Source organism: Lepisosteus oculatus, chromosome 11, assembly GCF_040954835.1.
Source record: "Lepisosteus oculatus isolate fLepOcu1 chromosome 11, fLepOcu1.hap2, whole genome shotgun sequence".
NCBI classification, from domain to species: domain Eukaryota; kingdom Metazoa; phylum Chordata; class Actinopteri; order Semionotiformes; family Lepisosteidae; genus Lepisosteus; species Lepisosteus oculatus.
The window spans coordinates 32,965,300-32,989,266 of NC_090706.1; the positions used below are offsets into that span (position 1 = coordinate 32,965,300).

The following is a 23,967-nucleotide window of genomic DNA, read 5'->3' on the forward strand; positions in this document are numbered from 1 at the left end:
TAATAAAAACGCAGTGTGTCGCTGTTCACCACAAAGGGCTTTAAGATGAGTATCACTCCCACCGTTTCAGTGCGTAAAATCAGTCAGTTGGTAGCTTCCCGTTAGATTTCAGTTTTGTAAAGCATTTACTTGTTTTGGGCTTGTTTGCGTCTGGTGAAATACTCCATCTTGCAACATCGAAAGGATTTGCACGAGAATATCAGCTCTGGAGAAACGAACGGGGCTGTAGGACATTCATTTGTCCAACTTGTCACACAACGAGGATGAAATACAAAGGGAGTTCTGATTCATGGCAGGTACAATGTTTCTGCTTCTTCATTGTAATGTTTGGCGAATGTTTAGGCGATATTCATTACTCAGTTCCAGAGGAAATGAAACGCGGGTCTGTTATTGGAAGACTTACGCAAGATCTGGGGCTGGATATTAAACAGCTATCAGCCCGCAGAGCAAGAATACATTTACAGGACAGCACGCGGTATTGTGATATCAAATTGGAAACCGGTGAACTGATTGTGAATGAACGAATAGACAGGGAAGAGCTTTGCGGGCAAAGGCCATCTTGTGCTTTAAATTTTGAACTTTTACTTGAAACGCCTTTGGAATTACATCGTATTATTGTGGAAATTCAGGATATCAATGACAACGCACCGGCATTTCCCACTGATTTTATGAAGCTGGAAATAGGAGAATCAGCAGATAGAGGAGCTCGCTTTTCAGTCGATGAGGCTCACGACCCGGACATAGGAATCAATTCTGTGAAGAGCTACGCGCTGGCCCCAAATGACAATTTTGTGTTGGCTGTGCACATGAGCGCTGACAGGGGTAAATACTGTGAGATAGTATTAGAAAACGAACTGGATCGTGAAAAGCAGGCAGAGGTTTCCTTAATCCTGACTGCATACGATGGGGGCACACCACAGCGCTCTGGTACTGCAGTTATCCAGGTCACCGTGCTGGACGCCAATGACAATGTGCCCGTGTTTACACAGGCCGTCTATAAAGTCAGTCTGGATGAAAACGCTCCCTTGGATACAGTTGTAGTCCAGGTAACTGCGAACGATGAAGACGAGGGCGCATATGGTGAGGTAACATATGAAATTAGTCATATTTCTGGCAAAGACAAAACTTCGTTTGGTATAGATCCGATTAGCGGTGAAATTAGGGTGAAGGGGCCTTTAGATTTTGAGGAATCTTCCTTCTTTGAAATCCGTATCAAAGCCAAAGACGGAGCTGGGCAGGCAGCTCATTGCAAAGTTCTCGTGGAAGTTGGAGATGTCAACGATAATGCTCCAAAAATGTTTATCAATTCTTTGAACACACCTATTGCTGAAAACTCGCCTCTCGGCACAGAGGTTGCTATCATAAACATTCAAGACAAAGACTCTGATGTCAACAATAAAGTCGTGTGCTCCATTCAACAAGACGTTCCTTTCAAGTTAATACCTACTGTTAAAAATTTTTACTCCTTGGTGACTGAAGGGGAACTGGATCGTGAAGTAGTTTCAGAATACAACTTCACAATTATTGTTACAGACGAGGGCTCGCCGCCTCTTTCCGATTCCAAAGCCTTACAGATCTCAATTTCAGATGTGAATGACAATCCACCAGTATTTGATCAGCCATCGTACAGTGTTTTTGTCAGTGAGAATAACACTCCTGGCTCGTCCATTTGTGCTGTAAGGGCAAGAGACAGTGACTGGAAACAGAACGGCAGTGTTTCCTATTTTCTGTTTCCCAGTGAAGTCAGTGGCCTGCCGACTTCCTCCTTAGTGTCCATTAACCGAGACACTGGGGTGATACATGCGCTCAGATCATTTGATTATGAGCAGTTCAGAGAGTTCAAATTGCAGGTTATAGCCAAAGACAACGGCTCTCCACAGCTCAGTAACAACGTTACTGTGAGTATATTTATATCAGATCAGAATGATAATTCTCCACAGATTTTGTATCCTGTTCAATCAGGGAAAACTTTTATTACGGAGATGGTTCCCAGATTTGCTCACGCGAGGTCCCTGGTTTCCAAAGTAATAGCCGTGGACGCCGACTCTGGACAAAACGCGTGGCTCTCATATCAGATTGTGAAGTCGACTGATCCGGGACTTTTCACTATTGGTCTCCACAATGGAGAGATCAGGACACAGCGGGACATTTCTGATTTTGATGCCATGAAGCAAAACCTTGTTATCTTGGTGAAGGACAATGGAAAACCTTCTCTTTCTTCGACATGTGCTGTGAATTTGCTTATTTCTGATAATATATTGGATTACAGTTCAGAAATAAAAGGTCACAGTACAGAATCCGAGAATGTTTCGAACATGACCGCGTATTTGGTTATCGCATTGGCTGCAGTTTCTTTCCTTTTCCTTATCTTTATAATAAGTATACTGGCAGTCAGGTTTTGCCGGGGAGGAAAGCCCAGGATGTTTCTTGACAGTGCAGTCGCCATTCCCGGTGCGTATTTCCCACCCAACTATGCGGAAGTCGAGGGTTCTGGAACTCTGCGTCATTCTTACAACTATGACGCCTTCTTAACAACGGGCTCTGCCACGAGCGACTTCAAGTTCGTGAAGTCTTACAATGAGCACACTTTACCAGTTGACAAGCCAAGCAGAATTACAGAAGACTCACCGATGGACCCGGAAGGTAGAACTGGATGCGAATCAAATGAATCAGTTGAGGTAAGCACGTATTCTTTATATATTTTGCGGCTACCTTGTACATATTTAGCCATGTGTTTTTCACGAAGGGTAACCGCAGAAACTTGTTTTTATGTTATAACGTTGTCTACTTACATATGTGCCGTTGGAAGTCTTAAATGCGGTTTACCTGCCTTTCCAGTGTTTCTGATTATTGTCGATCTTCAGATTTGTTATTATGTTTAATATTATTTCATAGGAAAACGCTGAAAATCCACAATTTTCGCGTCGATTGATCTTGAGATTGTTTATTTCTGTATTTTACCAATTTCTCTCAATACTTAATTTTCTGTGCACACTTTTGTGTTTTGAAGACAGTCTCTCATCACAGTGGCAACTTTAGCGGCTAGTTATTTTATTTGTGTCTCTCAAAGAATAAGATGACAATTTTGGATATAAACGTAATCCGCAGAGTCTTGAAACTGTAACAGATGAAAGTATTAATTTTAGAAAATATAATTAGGTGTATAAAAGACACGAAGTGAAATACATTTTAAAACTCGCACTGTGCATTCGGAATAGATACAAGATGGATATACAGTACATGTATATGCATATGCATGTACATACGAAAACACATCATATTTTTTATATGTAGTACAACTGTTTTCAACCTTTTCAAATGAGGCATGGTTCTATATAGCAACCCAAGGCATACATTATAAATTATAAGAAGAGATTAAATCCACACAGAGCAAAAGAAAGAGAAAACAAAGCCGTTGAACAACTGTAATGTTGAGTTTTGCGTCAACCTTTCAACTAATTAGGCTCTGCTAGCTTCTTTGTAGTCCGCACTCTGACGTTGTTACCCATTTGAACCAATTCTGTGACATATTTCAGTTCCGTTCTCCAGTTATGCATGTTATAAAACTCTACTGCTACAGTACATGCATCTCTTACATGAGTGCCAAGCATTGCACATCGGCAAATTGTGATACTTTTTCTCTTAAAACACGATGTGTCGCTGTTCACCAGCTGGACATTTCAACTTACTAATACTCCCACTGTTCCCTTTATTCAAAGCTGTGTTTTAGTAGCTGCTCCTCTTATTCTAGTTTGAGAAGCGCTGAGATTGCTTTCTTCTTTGTGTCATCTGAAGTAAGGTCGTTATCCTTCTAAATATCAGGTACTTGCGCATGAAAACCAGCTGTGACGGATACAAAGATAACATTTTACAGGAATTTATCCAGTCGGCCTAGAAAACGGAATGGCAAAACAAGGGATCTCCGTATTATGGCAGGTACGCTGTTTCTCCTTCCTTGTTGTTATGGCTCACTTCAGTACGGGAGATGTTAGTTACTCTGTTCCAGAGGAAATGAAACGCGGTGCCGTGATTGGAAGACTTGCACAGGATCTGGGGCTCGATCTTAAACAACTATCTGCTCGGAAAGCTCGCTTAGATTTTCAAGAAAGTAGACAGTATTGTGATATCAGAATGGAAACGGGTGAATTAATCGTGAATGAAAGGATAGATAGGGAGGAGCTATGCGGTCAAAAGCCTTCCTGTGCTATTATCTTTGAATTATTTCTTGAACACCCTTTGGAATTGCATCGTATTGTGGTGGAAGTGCAAGATATCAATGACAACGCACCAGCATTTCCCAGTGATTTTATAAAACTGGAAATAAGAGAATCAGCAGTCAGAGGAGCTCGCTTCTCAGTCGATGAGGCCCACGACCCAGATATAGGAATAAATTCAGTGAAGAGCTACGCACTGGCCGCAAATGACCATTTTGTGTTGGCTGTACACACGAGCGCTGACAGAGGTAAATACTGTGAGATAGTATTAGAAAACGAACTGGACCGCGAAAAGCAGGCAGAGGTTTCCTTAATCCTGACTGCATATGATGGAGGCACACCACAGCGCTCTGGTACTGCAGTTATCCAAATCACCGTGCTGGACGCCAATGACAATGTGCCCGTGTTTACACAGGCCGTCTATAAAGTCAGTCTGGATGAAAACGCTCCCTTGGATACAGTTGTAGTCCAAGTAACTGCGAACGATAAAGACGAGGGCGCAAATGGGGAAGTAACATATGAAATTAGCCACATTTCAGGCAAAGATAAAACTGTGTTTGGAATAGATCCGATTAGCGGTGAAATTAAGGTGAAAGGACCTTTAGATTTTGAGGAATCTTCCTTTTATGAAATCCGTATCAAAGCCAAAGACGGAGCCGGACAGGCAGCTCATTGCAAAGTTCTCGTGGAAGTTGGCGATGTGAACGACAACGCTCCAGTAATAATGATTAAATCTCTGAACACACCTATTGCTGAAAACTCTCCACCTGGTACAGAGGTAGCCATCATAAACATTCAAGACAAGGACTCCGGGAGCAACAGCAAGACTCAATGTTCCATTCAGCAGAATGTCCCTTTTAAATTAAAGCCTTCAGTTAAAAATTATTTCTCCTTGTTAACTGAAGAGCATCTGGACCGAGAGGCCGTTTCAGAATACAACATCACAATTGTTGTCACTGACGAGGGTTCACCCCCCCTTTCAGCTTCTCAAAACCTACAAATAACAATTTCCGATGTGAATGACAATCCTCCAGAATTTGATCGGCGATCATACAGCGCCTTTGTCAGTGAAAATAACACTCCTGGTTCTTCAATTTGTTCTGTTATGGCAAAAGACAGCGACTGGAAACAAAACGGGACTGTCTCGTATTTTTTGATACCCGGCGAGCTGAATGGACTGCCGATATCCTCGTTTGTATCTATTAACCGAGACACTGGGGTGATACACGCTGTCAGATCATTTGATTATGAGCAGTTCAGAGACTTCAATGTACAAGTTGAAGCCAAAGATAATGGTTCACCGCAGCTCAGCAGCAATGTATTTGTGACTGTTTTCATTTCAGATCAGAATGACAATTCTCCTCAGATTTTATATCCCAGTCAGTCAGGAAACTCTTTTATGACTGAAATGGTACCTAGATCTGCCCAAGCGAGATCCCTGGTTTCCAAAGTAATAGCAGTGGACGCCGACTCTGGACAAAACGCGTGGCTGTCATATCAGATAGTGAAATCGACTGACCCCGGACTTTTCAGCATTGGTCTCAACAATGGTGAAATTAGGACACAGCGGGATATCTCTGAGTCTGATCAAATAAAGCAGAACGTTGTTGTGTTGGTGAAGGACAATGGACAACCCCCTCATTCGTCCACGTGTGTTATGAATTTATTGATTTCTGATGACGTGTTAGACTTTAATTCAGAACTGAATAATCTCAATACCCACTCAGAGAAAATGTCAAACACAACTACGTATTTGATTATCGCTCTGGCTGCAGTTACATCCCTTTTTTTTATTTTCATTACAATTATTCTGGCGGTCAGATTTTGCCGGGGAGAGAAGCCCAGGATGTTTCTTGACAGTGCAGTCGCCATTCCCGGTGCGTTTTTCCCACCCAATTATGCGGAAGTCGAGGGTTCTGGAACTCTGCGTCATTCTTACAACTATGACGCTTTCTTAACAACAGGCTCTGCCACGAGCGACTTCAAATTCGCCAGGACTTACAATGAGAACACTTTACCGGTTGAGCAAACTTACAAAACAGGTGAAAAGATACCGAATGAACAGCAATGTAATTCTGGAAACCTATCAGAAGAATCGTCACAGGTATTTATCTTTAATTTTGTTTATTATGCACATTGATTTTTTAAATCGAGGAACAGTATTTAATAAAGTTACCCAGAGTTCTTTATGAATAAGCTGTTTACTGTAATAATCAGTTCAAAATGTATCGTATGTAATATTGAGTAAATTCAATGCGTCATTTAATGTTTTTATCGTCTGTACTTTTTGATTTGTAATTATTACTGGATTTCCTAATGCTTTTTCTTTCTAATTTCTCATATTACTACAACTATTACTACCGTTAACAATACTTTATTTCATATATCGGACCTTTTTAGTTGTAAATTAATTTAGTCACATATTTTAGTGAAAATATACTGTTAGAGAACCTTAACACGTGTCTCGGTTTTGGTACTAAAGAAAGTAATATACAAGAAAGGGACAGCGAGCCTGTAATTTCAAATGAAAATAAGTTTGTTTTCAAATATTTACTAAATAGAACAATGAAAGCTGTACAGTACATAAGGTTCGGTGTTCTAGTAGGTGCAGACAGGAGTCAGAAATTATCGTACATTTCCAACAACAGAAGCTTTATTCATAGCTTAGTCATAATGTACTAGTTTTTTGCTGCCTAACTGCCAGTCTTCTGAAAGAGGAAGTCATTGCATTTGACAGTGTGCTGGAGATTGGGCTAAGAATCAGATTTCCTCAAAGTATATACAAGAACGGTGCTGCTTTCGCAAAGTATTATAATGGTTTTATTCTCATTTTGCGGTATTAGCTTTCTCCGTGGTTTTTTTTCTTTCTGTTGGGCGGCAGGGTTGCGTGGTAGTTTGGGTTGTGCCGCCTCACAGCTGGGTCCAGGCGTCTATTTCGGCCTGGAACGCCTTTTGTTTGTGTCTGCCGTTTCTCCCCGTGTTGGAGTTTGCTCATTTAGGAGTGGTCCGGTTTTCTCTCCCAGGCCAAAGACAGGGTGTTTTGGTTAACTGGCGTCTCTGGAATGCGGCCCGTTTGCACCGGTGTGACTGATGTACAGTATGTGTGCCCTGCGTCGGGCTAGCGTCCTGTTGAATGGAATCCCGCTTTCGTTCTGTATCTCCCACACTGGGATCAGGCGCACTGATACAATGTAAGCGTAAAGCAGTTACTGAAAAGAGTAGATGGAGGGTTAAGTGTGCTTTTTGTTTTGTTTTTAACAAAAAATGCCTAATTTCCTGTTTGAACACGAAAGGTATAGTCAAGCTTTGATGTTGCTGTCCTGTTCAGTAACTCTGCGTATTCCGTTAGGAAATACAAATACACGCCAAAGGGCGATAACCTGCAACCCTGTTAAGTCTTATAACAGAGATATACAGAGTATACCGATATACTGATTTTAATATGCTTCTATACTGAACCAGTCAAAGCTGTACAACAGGATATTGATTTACATTGTATTGTCTGTATTTTTATATGTTGGCATGTTTGGGAAATAAACAGGTATGGATGTTTCAAAACAATAAACAATATTTCATAGGAGGGTAATTCGTACATTGTTTTTACGAATGAAGCGTATTTTCAGAGGGGTAAAACCACATGCCCTGTTAAGTGTTTCCGCCAGCCGTGTGAAATATTATCTCCCGCGCTGTGTGTCATCTTAGAGTGGAGTTGAACAGCACAGATTGTCTGCTGTTTTCAAGTGCAACGCAACGTGTCGCTATTTAACAACAAGGGAGATAAAAATGAAAATCCTCCCACTTCTCCGTTCGTAAGCGCTCGGCCGGATAGTAATCATTTTAAGTCGGTGAGACGGCTGGGTTTATTCTCTTTCTTTGTGTTTGCTGGAAAAAAAGTATTCGCTCGAAAATAAAGGAGAACAATCCATGAATAAAATAGAAGGGCAGTTATAGAGAAGAGCAACAAACCTGGAGATGAAGATGAAAAACAAAAGGGACTTCCTACCACAGCAGGTATACTGTCTTGCCTTCTTTACTGTTATCATTCAGCTATGTTTAGGAGATATTAGCTACTCTGTTCTGGAGGAAATGAAGCGCGGATTCGTGATCGGAAAGCTTACAGAGGATCTGGGACTCAATGTTGAAGCTTTGAGAGCTCGGAGAGCCCGCATTGATTTTCAAGAGAGTAGACGGTATTGCGATATCAAACTGGAAACCGGCGAACTGATTGTGAATGAAAGGATAGACAGGGAGCAACTTTGCGGGCAAAGGCCTTCGTGTGCTCTGAATTTTGAGCTGTTTCTTGAAAATCCTTTCGAATTGCATCGTATAATACTGGAAATTCAAGACATTAACGATAACTCACCCGTTTTTCCCAGAGATGTTTTAAAACGGGAGATAAGAGAATCTGCAGACAGAGGAGCTCGCTTCTCGGTTGATGAGGCCCACGATTCAGATATAGGAATCAATTCGGTGAAGAGCTACGCGCTGGCCGCAAATGACCATTTTGTGTTGGCTGTACACACGAGCGCGGACAGGGGTAAATACTGTGAGATAGTTTTAGAAAACGAACTGGATCGTGAAAAGCAGGCAGAGGTTTCCTTAATCCTGACTGCATATGATGGAGGCACACCACAGCGCTCTGGTACTGCAGTTATCCAAGTCACCGTGCTGGACGCCAATGACAATGTGCCCGTGTTTACACAGGCCGTCTATAAAGTCAGTCTGGATGAAAACGCTCCCTTGGATACAGTTGTAGTCCAGGTAACTGCGAACGATGAAGACGAGGGTCCATATGGTGAAGTAACATATGAATTTACTCACGTACCAGACAAAGCTAAAAATTCCTTCGCTATTGATAACATAAAAGGAGAAATTAAAGTGACAGGACCTATAGATTTTGAAGAGGCCCCATTCTTTGAATTTCGCATTAGAGCAGAAGATGGAGCTGGACAGGCAGCACATTGCAAAGTGCTTGTTCACATTACTGACATAAATGACAACGCACCAGCAGTATTGATTAAATCTCTGAACACTCCTATTCCCGAGAACTCTCCATCCGGCACGGAAGTAGCTATCATAAATATACAAGACAAAGACTCTGGCACCAATAGTAAAGTTAGTTGCTCCATTCAGGAAAACGCACCATTCAGATTAAAACCCTCTATCAAAAATTATTACTCCTTGGTAACTGAAGGCATACTAGATCGTGAAGACGTTTCAGAATACAACATTACAATTACCGTTACAGACGAGGGTATCCCTCCACTTTCCTCTTCAAAAACCTTACAGTTACGTATTTCAGATACAAATGACAATGCGCCGATTTTTAGTCAACAATCGTACAGTACGTTTGTGACTGAAAATAACACTCCAGGAATATCCATATGTTCTATTATTGCAAGTGACCCCGACTGGCTACAGAATGGCACTGTTTCATACTCCTTGATGTCTGAAGACATAAATGGGGCGCCTGTAGCATCACTTTTATCTATTAATAGAGACAATGGTGTGATACACGCTGTCAAACCATTTGACTACGAGAAGCTGAGAAACTTCAAAGTACACGTTGTTGCCAAAGACAGTGGTTCTCCACAGCTAAGCAGCAATGTGACTGTGAGTGTTTTTGTAACGGATCAAAACGATAATTCTCCTCAGATATTGTACCCTGTTCAGTCGGGGAGCTCTTTCATGACTGAGGTTGTCCCCAAAGCAGCCCGCGCGGGCTCTCTGGTTTCCAAGGTGATCGCTGTCGATGCAGATTCTGGACAAAACGCGTGGCTGTCATATCAGATAGTGAAATCGACGGATCCGGGACTTTTCACTATTGGTCTCCACAATGGAGAAATCAGGGCAAAGCGAGATATTTCTGATTCTGACGCAATGAAGCAAAACCTCGTCATCCTGGTGAAGGACAATGGACAACCCTCTCATTCGACAACATGTTCTGTTTATTTATTAATTTCAGATAATTTGGCTGATGTGCCAGAACTGAAAGATATATCCACTCGGGAGAACAATACGCACTTGACAGTAATTTTGATTATTTCATTGGCTGCAGTTTCATTCTTTTTCCTCACTTTTATTGTAGTAATCATTGCAGTCAGATTTTGTCAAAGGGGAAAACGCAGGTTGTTGCTGGACGGTGCAGTTGCTATCCCCAGCGCATATTTCCCAACCAGCTATGCAGACGTTGTGGGGACGGGAACGCTGCGTCATTCATACAACTATGACGCTTTCTTAACAACCGGCTCCAGCACAAGCGACTTCAAGTTCGTCAGATCATACAATGAGAACACGTTGCCTGCAGATTGTAAAATAAATAAAAATGGATCCCCTGAGCTGGATGTGCAGAATGGAACTGAAGAGTCATTACAGGTAGTTATCCTTTTATTTTTTGTATTGTGTATTTACAGGTTATGTCTCCACTAATATGTTAAAATGTACTCTTTTATTATTAATTTTCGTAATGTGATACGTCAATAATTAAACGTATCGTTATAAATCGGCATGGAGCATTGATTCGCTGTATCACAAATTGCTCGTTTACATTTATTTTGTATGGAATTCAATAATTCTCCCTATTTGTGATTCCTTTTTTAAACGATCTTTTTTGTTTATGAGGAAACAAAAGGAATGAAACTTTTAAAGCTACGTTTTAAAGATATCTGAGATCTTTATTGTGATCGCTTCTCACCTTTGTCTGTGTACTGTTATGGATTTACAAGTCAGTTGTTTTGCAATCTTAAATCAGTTTTGTTCTGTGTTGTCAGTAATTTGTTGTAACTTACACTGTAGCTGGATCGTGCGTAAGGTCAATAAGGTAGGTTTGGCATTATGTACTGTGTGCATTATTATGCTTCGCTTACAGACTTCATTATCTGGGCGGCGACAAAGAGTTTACTGTATAAAACGTACATGCATGCATGCGTCAAGGAACGATTGCGAAGCTACAGTAATGTAAAAAATATACTAATTTAAGAAAATAACAATAAAAAAGCACATACTGGAAGAGAAACTCGGGGGCAACGTAAACAAGATTGTAAGTGTACAGTATAGTGTACACGCACAACGTAAACAAGATTGTAAGTGTACAGTATAGTGTACACGCACAACGTAAACAAGATTGTGTATAGTATCTAAGAACTGAGAGATAACGAGAGTTTGATCGCTTTGTGCGTACTGAACAGAAGGTGGGATTGCATATAATATGTAAAATGTTTACAGTTGAATTTCTTTTTGAAGTTAAAGTAATCAATTTAAATACATTCCATTTGAGTATTTCACTATTTAATAAGATATCCTTTGTTGCTGTTCACTCTGTGGGAGTTTGAACTATAAAGACAAGACTACAATATGCAAACGTAGAGGATATCTTTCTCCGGTCACTGGGATTGAATACATACAGTACATAATAAATAACCTCTTGTTTTTGACAAAAAGCTGTTTTTTTCTAATTGAGCTATTTTTTCAAGATTTGTACGAGATTATCGGAAATAAATATTGCGTGGAGCCTATTTCTTTTTTTGCACCTGAATTGCTGAATTTCGTTATTAATCGATTTGTGCATTTTAAGTTACGCTTTAATGTTCGCGATATTAAATAATTTGAATTATGAGTATACGAATAAGCAATGTGACCCTAAAACAGTCGATTAGTGTGCATGTGTGAGGCGCTTTAAATGTGCTTTACAATGTGAAACAAGCCGTTTTAAATTATTATTATTGCGGTTCAGAAATGATGTCCTAAGAAGTTTCGGAACTTATGAGACCTTATTATTTAATGCACCCGGTTGTTCTAAAACTTTAAAATCCTAAAAAGACACATCAGTTAGTGATAAATATAATGGCAGAATAATTTATTTCACATATAAGGACGCAATTCTCGATTATAACGCACTGTGTCACTATTTACCAAGCAGGCACCAGAACTCAAAAACTCCCAGTTACACCACACTAAAGCACAGGGCTCACATCACCATAGTTCCTCTAAGCTTCTTACCCGTTTTCCTTATTCGTTCTGTCATCGCGTAAAACTGAAGTCTGAAGACCGCAAAAGCGACGAATCGTGCCGAAAATCCGAAAAGGAATACAATAGAAAAAGGAGAGTCGACAAGGAGTAGGGATGGAATATAAAGTCTTCGGTTCCTGTCAGGTACATTGTTTCATCTTGTCTTTTGTGGCCGTGCTCGGGTCTCTTGCTGACGTTAGATACTCTGTACCGGAGGAAATGAAAATCGGATCTCTTATTGGAAGTCTAGCTCAAGATCTGGGACTGGATAGCAAAAAAGCCGCAGCTCGGAAACCCCGCATAGATTTTCAAGGAGGCAAAAGGTACTGTGATATTAGCATGGATACAGGAGATTTGCTTGTGAATGAAAGGATAGACAGGGAAGAGCTGTGTGGACAAAAGGCTTCATGTGCTCTAGATTTTGAGTTTGTCCTAGAAAATCCTTTGGAGCTGCATCGTATTGTAGTCGAAATTCAAGACATAAATGACAATGCACCAAAATTTCCTATGGACACTATAAAATTGGAAATAAGGGAATCGGCCGTCAAAGGAACTCGTTTTCCTGTGGATGAGGCCCACGATTCAGACATTGGAATCAATTCGCTGCAGAGTTATGTACTTAGTTCAAATGATCATTTCGTTTTAGCTGTTCAGTCTAGCCCTGACGGAGGTAAATACGGCGAAATCGTATTGGAGACTGAATTGGATCGAGAAAAGCAGCACGAACTGTCTTTGTTGCTGACTGCTGTAGACGGAGGTAATCCTCAGAAGTCTGGTACTGCGGTTATACAAGTTACTGTGTTAGATTCAAATGACAATGTCCCCGTGTTTACACAGGCCGTCTATAAAGTCAGTCTCACCGAAAATTCACCAGAAGACACATTTGTTGTGAGAGTTAGTGCCACGGATAAAGACGAGGGCGCAAATGGAGAGGTAATTTATGCATTCAGTCATATCTCTGACAAAGCTAAACAATTATTTCGGATTGATCGCAGAACGGGAGAGATTCTTGTAAAAGGACCGATTGATTTTGAAGAGAGTTCAGTCTTTGAAATCCGCATTCAAGCCAAAGACGGAGCTGGACTGGCCTCACAAAGCAAAGTCATTATTCAAATTACTGACTTAAATGACAATCCTCCTGTTATTTATATAAAATCTCTGATCAATCCAATTCCCGAAAACGTTTCGCCTGGCACAGAAGTTGCTATTATAAATGTACAAGACCGGGACTCTGAGGAAAACAGCAAGGTTACATGTTCGATTCCTCAACATATTCCGTTCAGACTAGTCCCATCAATTAAAAATTATTATTCTTTGGTTACTGAAACGGAACTGGACCGTGAAACAGTTTCAGAATACAATATCACAATTACTGCAACCGACGAGGGAACCTTGTCTCTTTCTTCTTTTAAGATACTTCGGTTTTCAGTTTCTGATGTTAATGACAATCATCCGACATTCAATCAACAATCATACGTTGCTTATGTTTCGGAGAATAATATCCCAGGGTCTTCCATTTGCTCTGTTATAGCTATAGATCCGGACTGGAATCAGAATGGTACAGTCTCCTATTCAATATTTCCCAGTGAGGTCAACGGGATGCCAGTAACTTCTTTTTTATCAATTAACCGGGACAGTGGGGTGATACATGCTGTCAGGTCATTTGATTATGAGCAGTTCAGAGACTTCAAAGTTAAAATAGTTGCCAAGGACAATGGCTCACCACAGCTAAGCAGCAATGTAACTTTGAGTGTCTTCATTACAGATCTAAACGATAATCCTCCACAGATATTATACCCTGTTCAGTCGGGGACCTCTTTTATGACTGACTTGGTCCCCAAAACTGCTAATGTGGGGTCCCTAGTGTCCAAGGTAATCGCAGTCGATGCCGACTCTGGACAAAACGCGTGGCTGTCATATCAGATAGTGAAATCGACGGATCTGGGACTTTTCGTTATTGATCTGCACAATGGAGAAATCAGGATAAAACGTGATCTTTATGAATCTGACGCAGTGAAGCAAAACCTCGTCATCCTGGTGAAGGACAATGGACAACCCTCTTATTCTACTACGTGCTCTGTTTATTTAATCATTTCAGATAACTTGGCAGAATTACATGAAATGAGAGATTTACCCGCCGAGAACAGCAATTCAAAATTAACAGTGTATTTGATTATCGCTCTGGCTGCAGTTTCTTTTCTTTTTCTGATTTTCATTACAATTATTCTGGCGGTCAGGTTTTGCAGTGGAGGAAAGCCCAGGATGTTTCTTGACAGTGCAGTCGCCATTCCCGGTGCGTTTTTCCCACCCAACTATGCGGAAGTCGAGGGCTCTGGAACTCTGCGTCATTCTTACAACTATGACGCTTTCTTAACAACGGGCTCTGCCACGAGCGACTTCAAGTTCGTCAGCTCTTACACTGAGAACACTTTACCCGTTGATTATGCAATCAAAATGAAGGGAAACGAAGAGGGAGATGGGAAAGGGATGATAAATGATGGAACTGAAGTGGCATGTCAGGTAGGAAACATTAGCTTCACTTATGTAACCGTTTCTTTTGTTATCGATAATTTCAGAACATTTAATGTTGAATTCGTGGTTCTTTACTTTTTGATAGTCCTACAATTTCTTACTAAATAAAAGGTACAGTAGTATATACTGAGTCAGCATCATCACCATCATCATTTTGATATTACCAATATTTTGAAAAGGGGTATAACAACTAAACAATAAGAAAATGTATGTAATGTGGTTATTAGACCATTTTAAAAAGTTTTTCTACGCAAACACTTCGCTAAGCGTTTCAAGGTGCAATGCTCATGTTATTAAGCTATGCGGTGTTTTTTCCCCTGAAAACCGATTTCATAAGGCTGTTGTTTCAAGATTCCACGTGTTGTGAAGAACTTTAATCGCCTGTTAGGTCAATTACTAGGTATTACTATACTTATGTTTTATTAAATTACTACTGCTTCTGCTACTAATACTCTTGCAGTAATTGCAAATACAGGTTCTGTAGCTTTATAGTACAACTCATGGTGTCGCTATTCACCAACAAGGGGGAGTAAAATCCACATTCGCTCCCACTGTACAGATACATGGTACAGTGGCAGACGCCTTACCCGATTAACAGCGCAAACCTCTGAACCAGTCGGATTCTATCAACGTTTTTTACATTCCGGACTTCGTTGTAATCAAAGACCGACGCGATTCTATATGGGAAATACGTATGACAAATATGCAATTGGAATAAAGTGAAAAATAAGCATCTCCTATCGATTCAATATGGGCCTGGAATACAAAGGATTCTCTGTTTCAAGGGAGGTACATTGTTTTGTTTTCTTTTTCGTAATCTTGCATATCAGTGCTGGAGATGTAAACTATTCTATTCCAGAAGAAATGAAACGCGGGTCTGTGATTGGGAATCTAATGCGTGATTTAGGACTCGATGTTAAACAAATTAAAGCCCGCAATGCCCGTGTAGATTTTAAAGGGAGCCGACAGTACTGTGACTTTAATCTGGACACCGGCGATTTGACTATTGCAGGAAGAATAGACAGAGAGGAGCTATGCGCTCAAAAGGCTACATGTGTTTTAAATTTTGAGCTTGTACTGGAAAATCCACTGGAGTTGCATCGTATAGTTGTTCAAATCCAAGATATAAATGATAATTCACCGAGATTTCCTAAGGATCTCATTAAGCTAGACATTACGGAGTCAGCAGCTATAGGGACCCGCTACCCAGTGAACGAGGCCCACGACCCAGATATAGGACTGAATTCAGTACAAAGCTATGCACTTAATGAAAATGAAAACTTTGCTTTTGCTGTTCATACCAGTCCAGACGGAGGTAAATACGGTGAACTGGTATTAGAGAAAGAACTGGACAGAGAGAAGCAGCAGGAGATTACTTTGTTACTTATTGCATCAGATGGAGGAACTCCACGGAAGACCGGTACTGTAGCTATACAGGTCATAGTGGTGGATATTAATGACAATATCCCTGTGTTTAGCCAGGGTATATATAAAGTCAATCTTGCGGAAAATTCACCCTTGGATGCAGTCGTAGCAAAAGTTAGCGCAAGAGATTTAGACGAGGGGACAAATGGAGAAGTGACGTATGAATTTATTCGTATTTCTGATAAAGCAGCGAAACTGTTCGATCTTGATCACAAAACCGGAGAAATTAAAGTAACTGGCCCTATCGATTTCGAAGACGAATTATATTATGAAATTCGAATTCAGGCTAAAGACGGAGCTGGGTTAGCTTCTCAGTCGAAGGTTATAATTGAAATTACTGACGTAAATGATAACGCACCTGTTATATTTCTCAAACCTTTAAGCACCTCCATTCCCGAGAACACTTCACCTGGTACAGAAGTCGGCATCATAAACGTACAGGACAGAGATTCTGAAGCCAACAGTCAAGCCCGCTGTTCTATTCAGCAGACTGTTCCTTTCAAGTTAGTCCCGTCTATTAAAAACTATTATTCTCTCGTAACTGAGGGTGAACTGGACCGAGAGAAAGTTTCAGAATACAACATAACAATTACTGCCACAGATGAGGGTTCCCCTCCTCTTTCTTCCTCTAAAACTATGCAGTTGTACATATCGGATATCAATGACAACGCACCAGAGTTTGTCCAACAGTCTTATACTGCCTATGTGGCTGAAAACAACACACCAGGCTCGTCCATTAGTTCTGTAACAGCAAGAGACCCTGACTGGAAACAGAACGGCACTGTGTCATATTCTTTGTTTTCAAGTGATGTCAATGGGATTCCTGTATCGTCTTTTTTATCCATTAACCGGGACACTGGGGTGATACACGCTGTCAGAGCGTTTGATTATGAGCAGTTCAGAGACTTCCAGGTGCTCGTTGTCGCTGCAGACAATGGTTATCCTTCACTCAGCAGCAACGTCACCCTGAGTGTCTTCATAACAGATCAAAACGATAATTCTCCTCAGATATTGTACCCTGTTCAGTCGGGGAGCTCTTTCATGACCGAGGTTGTCCCCAGAGCTGTTCACGCGGGCTCTCTGGTTTCCAAGGTGATCGCTGTAGATGCGGATTCGGGTCAAAACGCGTGGCTGTCATATCAGATAGTGAAATCGACTGATCCCGGACTTTTTACCATTGGTCTCCACAATGGAGAAATCAGGGCAAAGCGAGATATTTCTGAATCTGACGCAATGAAGCAAAACCTTATCATTTTAGTGAAGGATAACGGACAGCCTTCATATTCGACAACGTGTTCTGTATATTTAATCATTTCAGACGACTTGGCAGCAGTACCAGAACTGAAAGACATGTCTGCTATTCAGGAGAGAGATTCAAACTTAACAGTTTATTTGATTATTTCATTGGCTGCAGTTTCGCTCTTTTTCTTCACTTTCATCGTTCTGATTGTCACAATCAGATTTTGCCGAAGAGGAAAACCGAGGTTATTGCTGGACGGTGCCGTTGCCATGCCCGGTGCATATTTTCCGACACATTTTGCCGAGGTTGAGGGCTCGGGAACACTCCGTCATTCCTACAACTATGACGCTTTCTTAACAACAGGTTCTGCCACAAGCGACTTCAAGTTTGTAAGATCTTACAATGAGAACACGCTACCAGTCGATCATGCTTTTAAAAGTCCCCAGAATGAAGCCTGTAAACAAGAACAAGTCAATGGTTCTGCAGAAGACGTCTCTTCCCAGGTAAATTTCGTGCAATTAATTCACTTACGTGATATGTAACATTTTCGCACGTACAGTAGCAGCAAAACGCTCCGCTTTTGCGTCTTGCTGCTCTCCTTAATGTCACTGTAAAGTGTTTTTTTAACCAAAAATAAGTGGGCTATTAAACAGAATGTTTTGAGCAAATGAGTCACAATAATACTGTAGTATGTCTTTACCATTTATTGAAAACGTCTTGATGTTCTGTGTGCGGAGATATGTTTCATTACAGATCTAAAATCGTTTTATTTTGGTTTTAAAAGGTTTAGATAATGGTTGCACATCATGGCAATACAGTGAATTTGGGAACAGTTTCTTTGTTCTTTGACTTTTGGTGAAAGCGTTTTGTATTTTCTTTAGAGTCCAGTGTTTTGCTCACAATTTAGAAAGTTGTTTCTACTGAACGATGTTGTGTAGGAATATATTTTATATAAATGTTGTACTTCATTTTTTGGTAGTAGATTTAGCCTTTTATTTCAGATCTAATTTTAAGATGTCATAGTGTTATGTATTCGTAATGCTTTCTGTCGTTAAGTACTATCCGAGACACTTTTTTGGCTATTTTTTCAATGCGTGGCATTGCGGGAGATTATTGAGCTGTCAGTTTTTGGAATTAAATCCCATTTAAAATTTTACCCTAAGAAGTTTAAGACATTATGTGCTTTACTGATACATATAAATTATTCTGGATTTTTAATGAAACCATAGAGCTCTTATCATTATTATCAATGCTAATATAGATGCAAAATCATAGTTTTTCATTCTGAGAAATGTATGTTTTGGTCAATTCATTCTTTCTTCCACGGTTACATTTTTAAAATAAATTAGTGTAGTCTATTATAAAGTGAAACCCCATAGATAAAATTTGTGTAAACTTTAATTACAAAATGAATGCGTTTGACGACAATCTATTCTTTGTGGTTAATATTTTACATGAACAGAGGTGAGAAACATTCTGATTGACTGTTTAAGACTGGATCTGAAATGTATTCGTTTCCTACCATCATATGACACAGTATTCATAGTTTTTTTTTAAATATTAGTCAGATCGTGATATCTGTGAAATTTGACATCAATTGCAATTAACAATTACAATACCCCATATGTTTTCACATTTCATTGACATTTCTCGTTACTTCTGTTGAAAATGTATGTTAATGTTTTTCACTTGAAATTGCACTAAATTGGTCACCATAATACTGTGTTCATGTTTCATAATCAGTGTATTCCATCATCATGCAGGTGATGTTACTGTATTTCATAATGTATGGATTTTTACAGTTTCTTTGAGCCCGGCACGTACTATTCGTTAAATCCTCAAGGTGTCGCTATTCACCAAGTAGGGGATGTATAATTACCCAGCACCACTCCCACTGACATACTGTACTACCCACAAGCAAGATGCAAGCTGCTGCACATCAGAGAAGCTGTAAACCGTTCGGATTCTGTTCCCGGTTTCATTCTGTTTAGCAAAGTCGTAGGCACGTTTGCAGTTGATCTCTAAATGGAAATGTGTATCCATTAAACGGTTGGACTAAACTGGAACAAACGTATTTCCCCTCGATTCAACATGGCGATGGAATACAAATACTTCTCCGTATTAAGGCAGGTACATTGTTTTGTTTTGATTTTCTTAACACTGCGTATCATATCCGGAGATGTAAGCTATTCGATTCCAGAGGAAATGAAACGCGGGTCTGTGATTGGAAGCCTAATGTCGGATTTAGGACTCGATGTTAAACAAATTGCAGCCCGCAATGCCCGTGTAGATTTTCAAGGGAGCAGACAGTATTGTGACTTTAATCTGGACACCGGCGATTTGACTGTTGCAGAAAGAATAGACAGAGAGGAGCTATGCGCTCAGAAATCTACATGTGTTTTAAATTTTGAGCTTGTACTTGAAAATCCCTTGGAGTTACATCGTGTTACTGTGCAAATACAAGACATCAATGACAATCCGCCGACATTCACAAGGAGTTTCATAAAGCTAGAAATTCGAGAGTCTGCTGATATAGGCGCTCGGTTCCCAGTGAACGAGGCCCATGATCCTGATATAGGACAGAACTCGGTTCAAAGCTATACACTCGAGGACAATGACAATTTTGTTTTGGCTGTTCAGAGAAACCCTGATGGAGGTAAGCAAGTGGAGCTATTACTAGAAAATGAACTGGATCGTGAAAGGCATCAGGAAGTTACTTTACTGTTAACTGCCGATGACGGAGGAATCCCTCAGAAATCTGGGACTGTAACTATACAAATCACCGTGCTCGATGCTAATGACAATATCCCTGTGTTTAGCCAAAGTGTTTATAAAGCGAGTCTTGCAGAAAATTCCCTCGCGGATACTGTAGTGGTCACAGTAAGAGCCAACGATGAAGACGAGGGTGCAAATGGGGAAGTGACTTATGAATTCAGTCGGATTTCTAATAAAGCTGAGAAACTGTTTGCTCTTGATCCCAAAACCGGAGAAATTAAAGTAAACGGACCGGTCGATTTCGAAGACGAATCGTATTATGAAATTCGAATTCAGGCCAAAGATGGAGCTGGGTTAGCTTCTCAAACGAAAGTTATATTAGAAATTACTGATGAAAATGATAACGCACCTGTTATTTTTTTCAAATCTTCAATTTCCTCCATTCCCGAAAACACTTTACCTGGTACAGAAGTCGGCATCATAAACGTACAGGACAGAGATTCTGAAGCCAACAGTCAAGTTCGCTGCTCTATTCAGCAAAATGTTCCTTTCAAGTTAGTCCCGTCTATTAAAAACTATTATTCTCTGGTAACTGAGGGTGAACTGGACCGAGAGAAAGTTTCAGAATACAACATATCAATTACTGCCACAGACGAGGGTTCTCCTCCTCTTTCTTCCTCTAAAACTATACAGTTGTACATATCGGATATCAATGACAACGCACCAGAGTTTGTCCAGCAGTCGTATACTGCCTATGTGACTGAAAACAACACACCAGGCTCGTCCATTAGTTCTGTAACAGCAAGAGACCCCGATTGGAAACAGAACGGCACTGTCTCATATTCTTTGTTTTCAAGTGATGTCAATGGGATTCCTGTATCGTCTTTTTTATCCATTAACCGGGACACTGGGGTGATACACGCTGTCAGAGCGTTTGATTATGAGCAGTTCAGAGATTTCCAGGTGCTCGTTGTCGCTGCAGACAATGGTTATCCTTCCCTCAGCAGCAACGTCACCCTGAGTGTTTTCATAACAGATCAAAACGATAATTCTCCTCAGATATTGTACCCTGTTCAGTCGGGGAGCTCTTTCATGACCGAGGTTGTCCCCAAAGCAGCCCGCGCGGGCTCTCTGGTTTCCAAGGTGATCGCTGTCGATGCAGATTCGGGTCAAAACGCGTGGCTGTCATATCAGATAGTGAAATCGACTGATCCCGGACTTTTTACCATTGGTCTCCACAATGGAGAAATCAGGGCAAAGCGAGATATTTCTGAATCTGACGCAATGAAGCAAAACCTTATCATTTTAGTGAAGGATAACGGACAGCCTTCATATTCGACAACGTGTTCTGTATATTTAATCATTTCAGACGACTTGGCAGCAGTACCAGAACTGAAAGACATGTCTGCTATTCAGGAGAGAGATTCAAACTTAACAGTTTATTTGATTATTTCATTGGCTGCAGTTTCGCTCTTTTTCTTCACTTTCATCGTTCTGATTGTCACAATCAGATTTTGCCGAAGAGGAAAACCGAGGTTATTGCTGGACGGTGCCGTTGCCATGCCCGGTGCATATTTTCCGACACATTTTGCCGAGGTTGAGGGCTCGGGAACACTCCGTCATTCCTACAACTATGACGCTTTCTTAACAACAGGTTCTGCCACAAGCGACTTCAAGTTTGTAAGATCTTACAATGAGAACACGCTACCAGTCGATCATGCTTTTAAAAGTCCCCAGAATGAAGCCTGTAAACAAGAACAAGTCAAAGATTCTGCAGAAGACCTATCTTCCCAGGTAAATTTCGTGCAATTAATTCACTTACGTGATATGTAACATTTTCGCACGTACAGTAGCAGCAAAACGCTCCGCTTTTGCGTCTTGCTGCTCTCCTTAATGTCACTGTAAAGTGTTTTTTTAACCAAAAATAAGTGGGCTATTAAACAGAATGTTTTGAGCAAATGAGTCACAATAATACTGTAGTATGTCTTTACCATTTATTGAAAACGTCTTGATGTTCTGTGTGTCGAAATATGTTTCATTACAGATCTGAAATCGTTTTATTTTGGTTTTAAAAGGTTTAGATAATGGTTGCACATCATGGCAATACAGTGAATTTGGGAACAGTTCCTTTGTTCTTTGACTTTTGGTGAAAGGGGTTTGTATGTTCATTAGAGTCCAGTGTTTTGCTCACAATTTAGAATGTTGTTTCTACTGAACGATGTTGTGTAGGGATATATTTTATATTTATATTAATGTTGTAAATTTTTGGTAGTAGATTTAGCCTTTTATTTCAGATCTACTTTTATGATGTCATAGTGTTTTTTATTCGTAATGCTTTCCGTCGTCAAGTACTATCCGAGACACTTTTTTTGCCTTTTTGTCAGGGCGTGGCATTGCGGAAGATGTTCAGCTGTCAGTTTTTGGAATTAAATCCCATTTAAAATGTTACCCTAAGAAGTTTAAGACATTATGTGCTTTACTGATACATATAAATTATTCTGGATTTGGAATTAAACCATACAGCTCTTATCGTTATTATCAATGCTAATATAGATGCAAAATCATAGTTTTTCATTCTGAGAAATGTATGTTTTGGTCAATTCATTCTTTCTTCCACGGCTACATTTTTAAAATAAATTAGTGTAGTCTATTATAAAGTGAAACCCCATAGATAAAATTTGTGTAAACTTTAATTACAAAATGAATGCGTTTGACGACAATCTATTCTTTGTGGTTAATATTTTACATGAACAGAGGTGAGAAACATTCTGATTGAATGTTTAAGACTGGATCTGAAATGTATTCGTTTCCTACCATCATATGACACAGTATTCATAGTTTTTTAAAATATTAGTTAGATCGTGATATCTGTGAAATTTGACATCAATTGCAATTAACAATTACAATACCCCATATTTTTTCACATTTCATTGACATTTATCGTTACTTCTGTTGAAAATGTATGTTAATGTTTTTCACTTGAAATTGCACTAAATTGGTCACCATAATACTGTGTTCATGTTTCACAATCAGTGTATTCCATCATGATGCAGGTGATGTTACTGTATTTCATAATGTATGGATTTTTACAGTTTCTTTGTGCCTGGCACGTACTATTCATTAAATCCTCAAGGTGTCGCTATTCACCAAGTAGGGGATGTATAATTACCCAGCACCACTCCCACTGACATACTGTACTACCCACAAGCAAGATGCAAGCTGCTGCACATCAGAGAAGCTGTAAACTGTTCGGATTCTGTTCCCGGTTTCATTCTGTTTAGCAAAGTCGTAGGCACGTTTGCAGTTGATTTCTAAATGGAAATGTGTATCCATTAAACGGTTGGACTAAATTGGAACAAAAGTATTTCCTCTCGGTTGAACATGGCGATGGAATACAAATACTACTCCGTATTAAGGCAGGTACATTGTTTTGTTTTCATATTCTTAGCACCTCGTATCATATCCGGAGATGTAAGCTATTCGATTCCAGAGGAAATGAAACGCGGGTCTGTTATTGGAAGCCTAATGTCGGATTTAGGACTCGATGTTAAACAAATTGCAGTCCGCAATGCCCGTGTAGATTTTCAAGGGAGCAGACAGTATTGTGACTTTAATCTGGACACCGGCGATTTGACTGTTGCAGAAAGAATAGACAGAGAGGAGCTATGCGCTCAGAAATCTACATGTGTTTTAAATTTTGAGCTTGTACTTGAAAATCCCTTGGAGTTACATCGTATTACTGTGCAAATACAAGACATTAATGACAATCCGCCGACATTCACAAGGAATTTCATAAAGATAGAAATTCAGGAGTCTGCTGTTAAAGGTGCTCGG

General features: G+C 40.1%; 5 protein-coding genes across 5 annotated transcripts in view; all 5 read left to right on the top strand.

The window, feature by feature from the left end:
- The window catches only part of LOC102689599 (protocadherin gamma-C5-like), a 211,921-nt gene that overhangs the window by 7,271 nt on the left and 180,683 nt on the right, over positions 1-23,967 (top strand). The gene's annotated exons all lie outside the window — the stretch shown is intronic.
- LOC102685127 (protocadherin beta-15-like) lies at positions 91-3,931 on the top strand. The gene is made up of 2 exons (XM_069196145.1): positions 91-2,678; positions 3,823-3,931. The coding sequence occupies exons 1-2, from the start codon at positions 264-266 to the stop codon at positions 3,847-3,849; spliced, it is 2,442 nt and encodes an 813-aa protein (XP_069052246.1). The 5' UTR covers positions 91-263; the 3' UTR covers positions 3,850-3,931.
- LOC102685325 (protocadherin beta-16-like) lies at positions 3,904-8,195 on the top strand. The gene is made up of 2 exons (XM_015349749.2): positions 3,904-6,318; positions 8,109-8,195. The coding sequence occupies exons 1-2, from the start codon at positions 3,904-3,906 to the stop codon at positions 8,163-8,165; spliced, it is 2,472 nt and encodes an 823-aa protein (XP_015205235.2). The 3' UTR covers positions 8,166-8,195.
- Positions 8,187-12,333, top strand: LOC102685529 (protocadherin beta-15-like). The gene is made up of 2 exons (XM_006632000.3): positions 8,187-10,589; positions 12,253-12,333. Exons 1-2 carry the CDS (start codon positions 8,187-8,189, stop codon positions 12,331-12,333), a joined length of 2,484 nt encoding a protein of 827 aa, XP_006632063.3.
- On the top strand, positions 12,336-14,585 carry LOC138241896 (protocadherin gamma-B1). The gene is made up of 2 exons (XM_069196146.1): positions 12,336-13,154; positions 14,459-14,585. The coding sequence occupies exons 1-2, from the start codon at positions 12,336-12,338 to the stop codon at positions 14,492-14,494; spliced, it is 855 nt and encodes a 284-aa protein (XP_069052247.1). The 3' UTR covers positions 14,495-14,585.

What these genes read in the sequence shown, in the direction of transcription:
- LOC102685127 (XM_069196145.1), top strand. Translation starts at nt 264, where the DNA reads ATGAAATACAAAGGGAGTTCTGATTCATGGCAGGTACAATGTTTCTGC. An exon ending in AATCAAATGAATCAGTTGAG is followed by an intron (nt 2,679 to 3,822) that starts GTAAGCACGTAT and finishes TCTAAATATCAG; the next exon opens with GTACTTGCGCATGAAAACCA.
- LOC102685325 (XM_015349749.2), top strand. Translation starts at nt 3,904, where the DNA reads ATGGCAAAACAAGGGATCTCCGTATTATGGCAGGTACGCTGTTTCTCC. An exon ending in TATCAGAAGAATCGTCACAG is followed by an intron (nt 6,319 to 8,108) that starts GTATTTATCTTT and finishes CTGGAAAAAAAG; the next exon opens with TATTCGCTCGAAAATAAAGG.
- LOC102685529 (XM_006632000.3), top strand. Translation starts at nt 8,187, where the DNA reads ATGAAGATGAAAAACAAAAGGGACTTCCTACCACAGCAGGTATACTGT. An exon ending in GAACTGAAGAGTCATTACAG is followed by an intron (nt 10,590 to 12,252) that starts GTAGTTATCCTT and finishes GTAAAACTGAAG; the next exon opens with TCTGAAGACCGCAAAAGCGA.
- LOC138241896 (XM_069196146.1), top strand. Translation starts at nt 12,336, where the DNA reads ATGGAATATAAAGTCTTCGGTTCCTGTCAGGTACATTGTTTCATCTTG. An exon ending in ACGAGGGCGCAAATGGAGAG is followed by an intron (nt 13,155 to 14,458) that starts GTAATTTATGCA and finishes TCTGGCGGTCAG; the next exon opens with GTTTTGCAGTGGAGGAAAGC.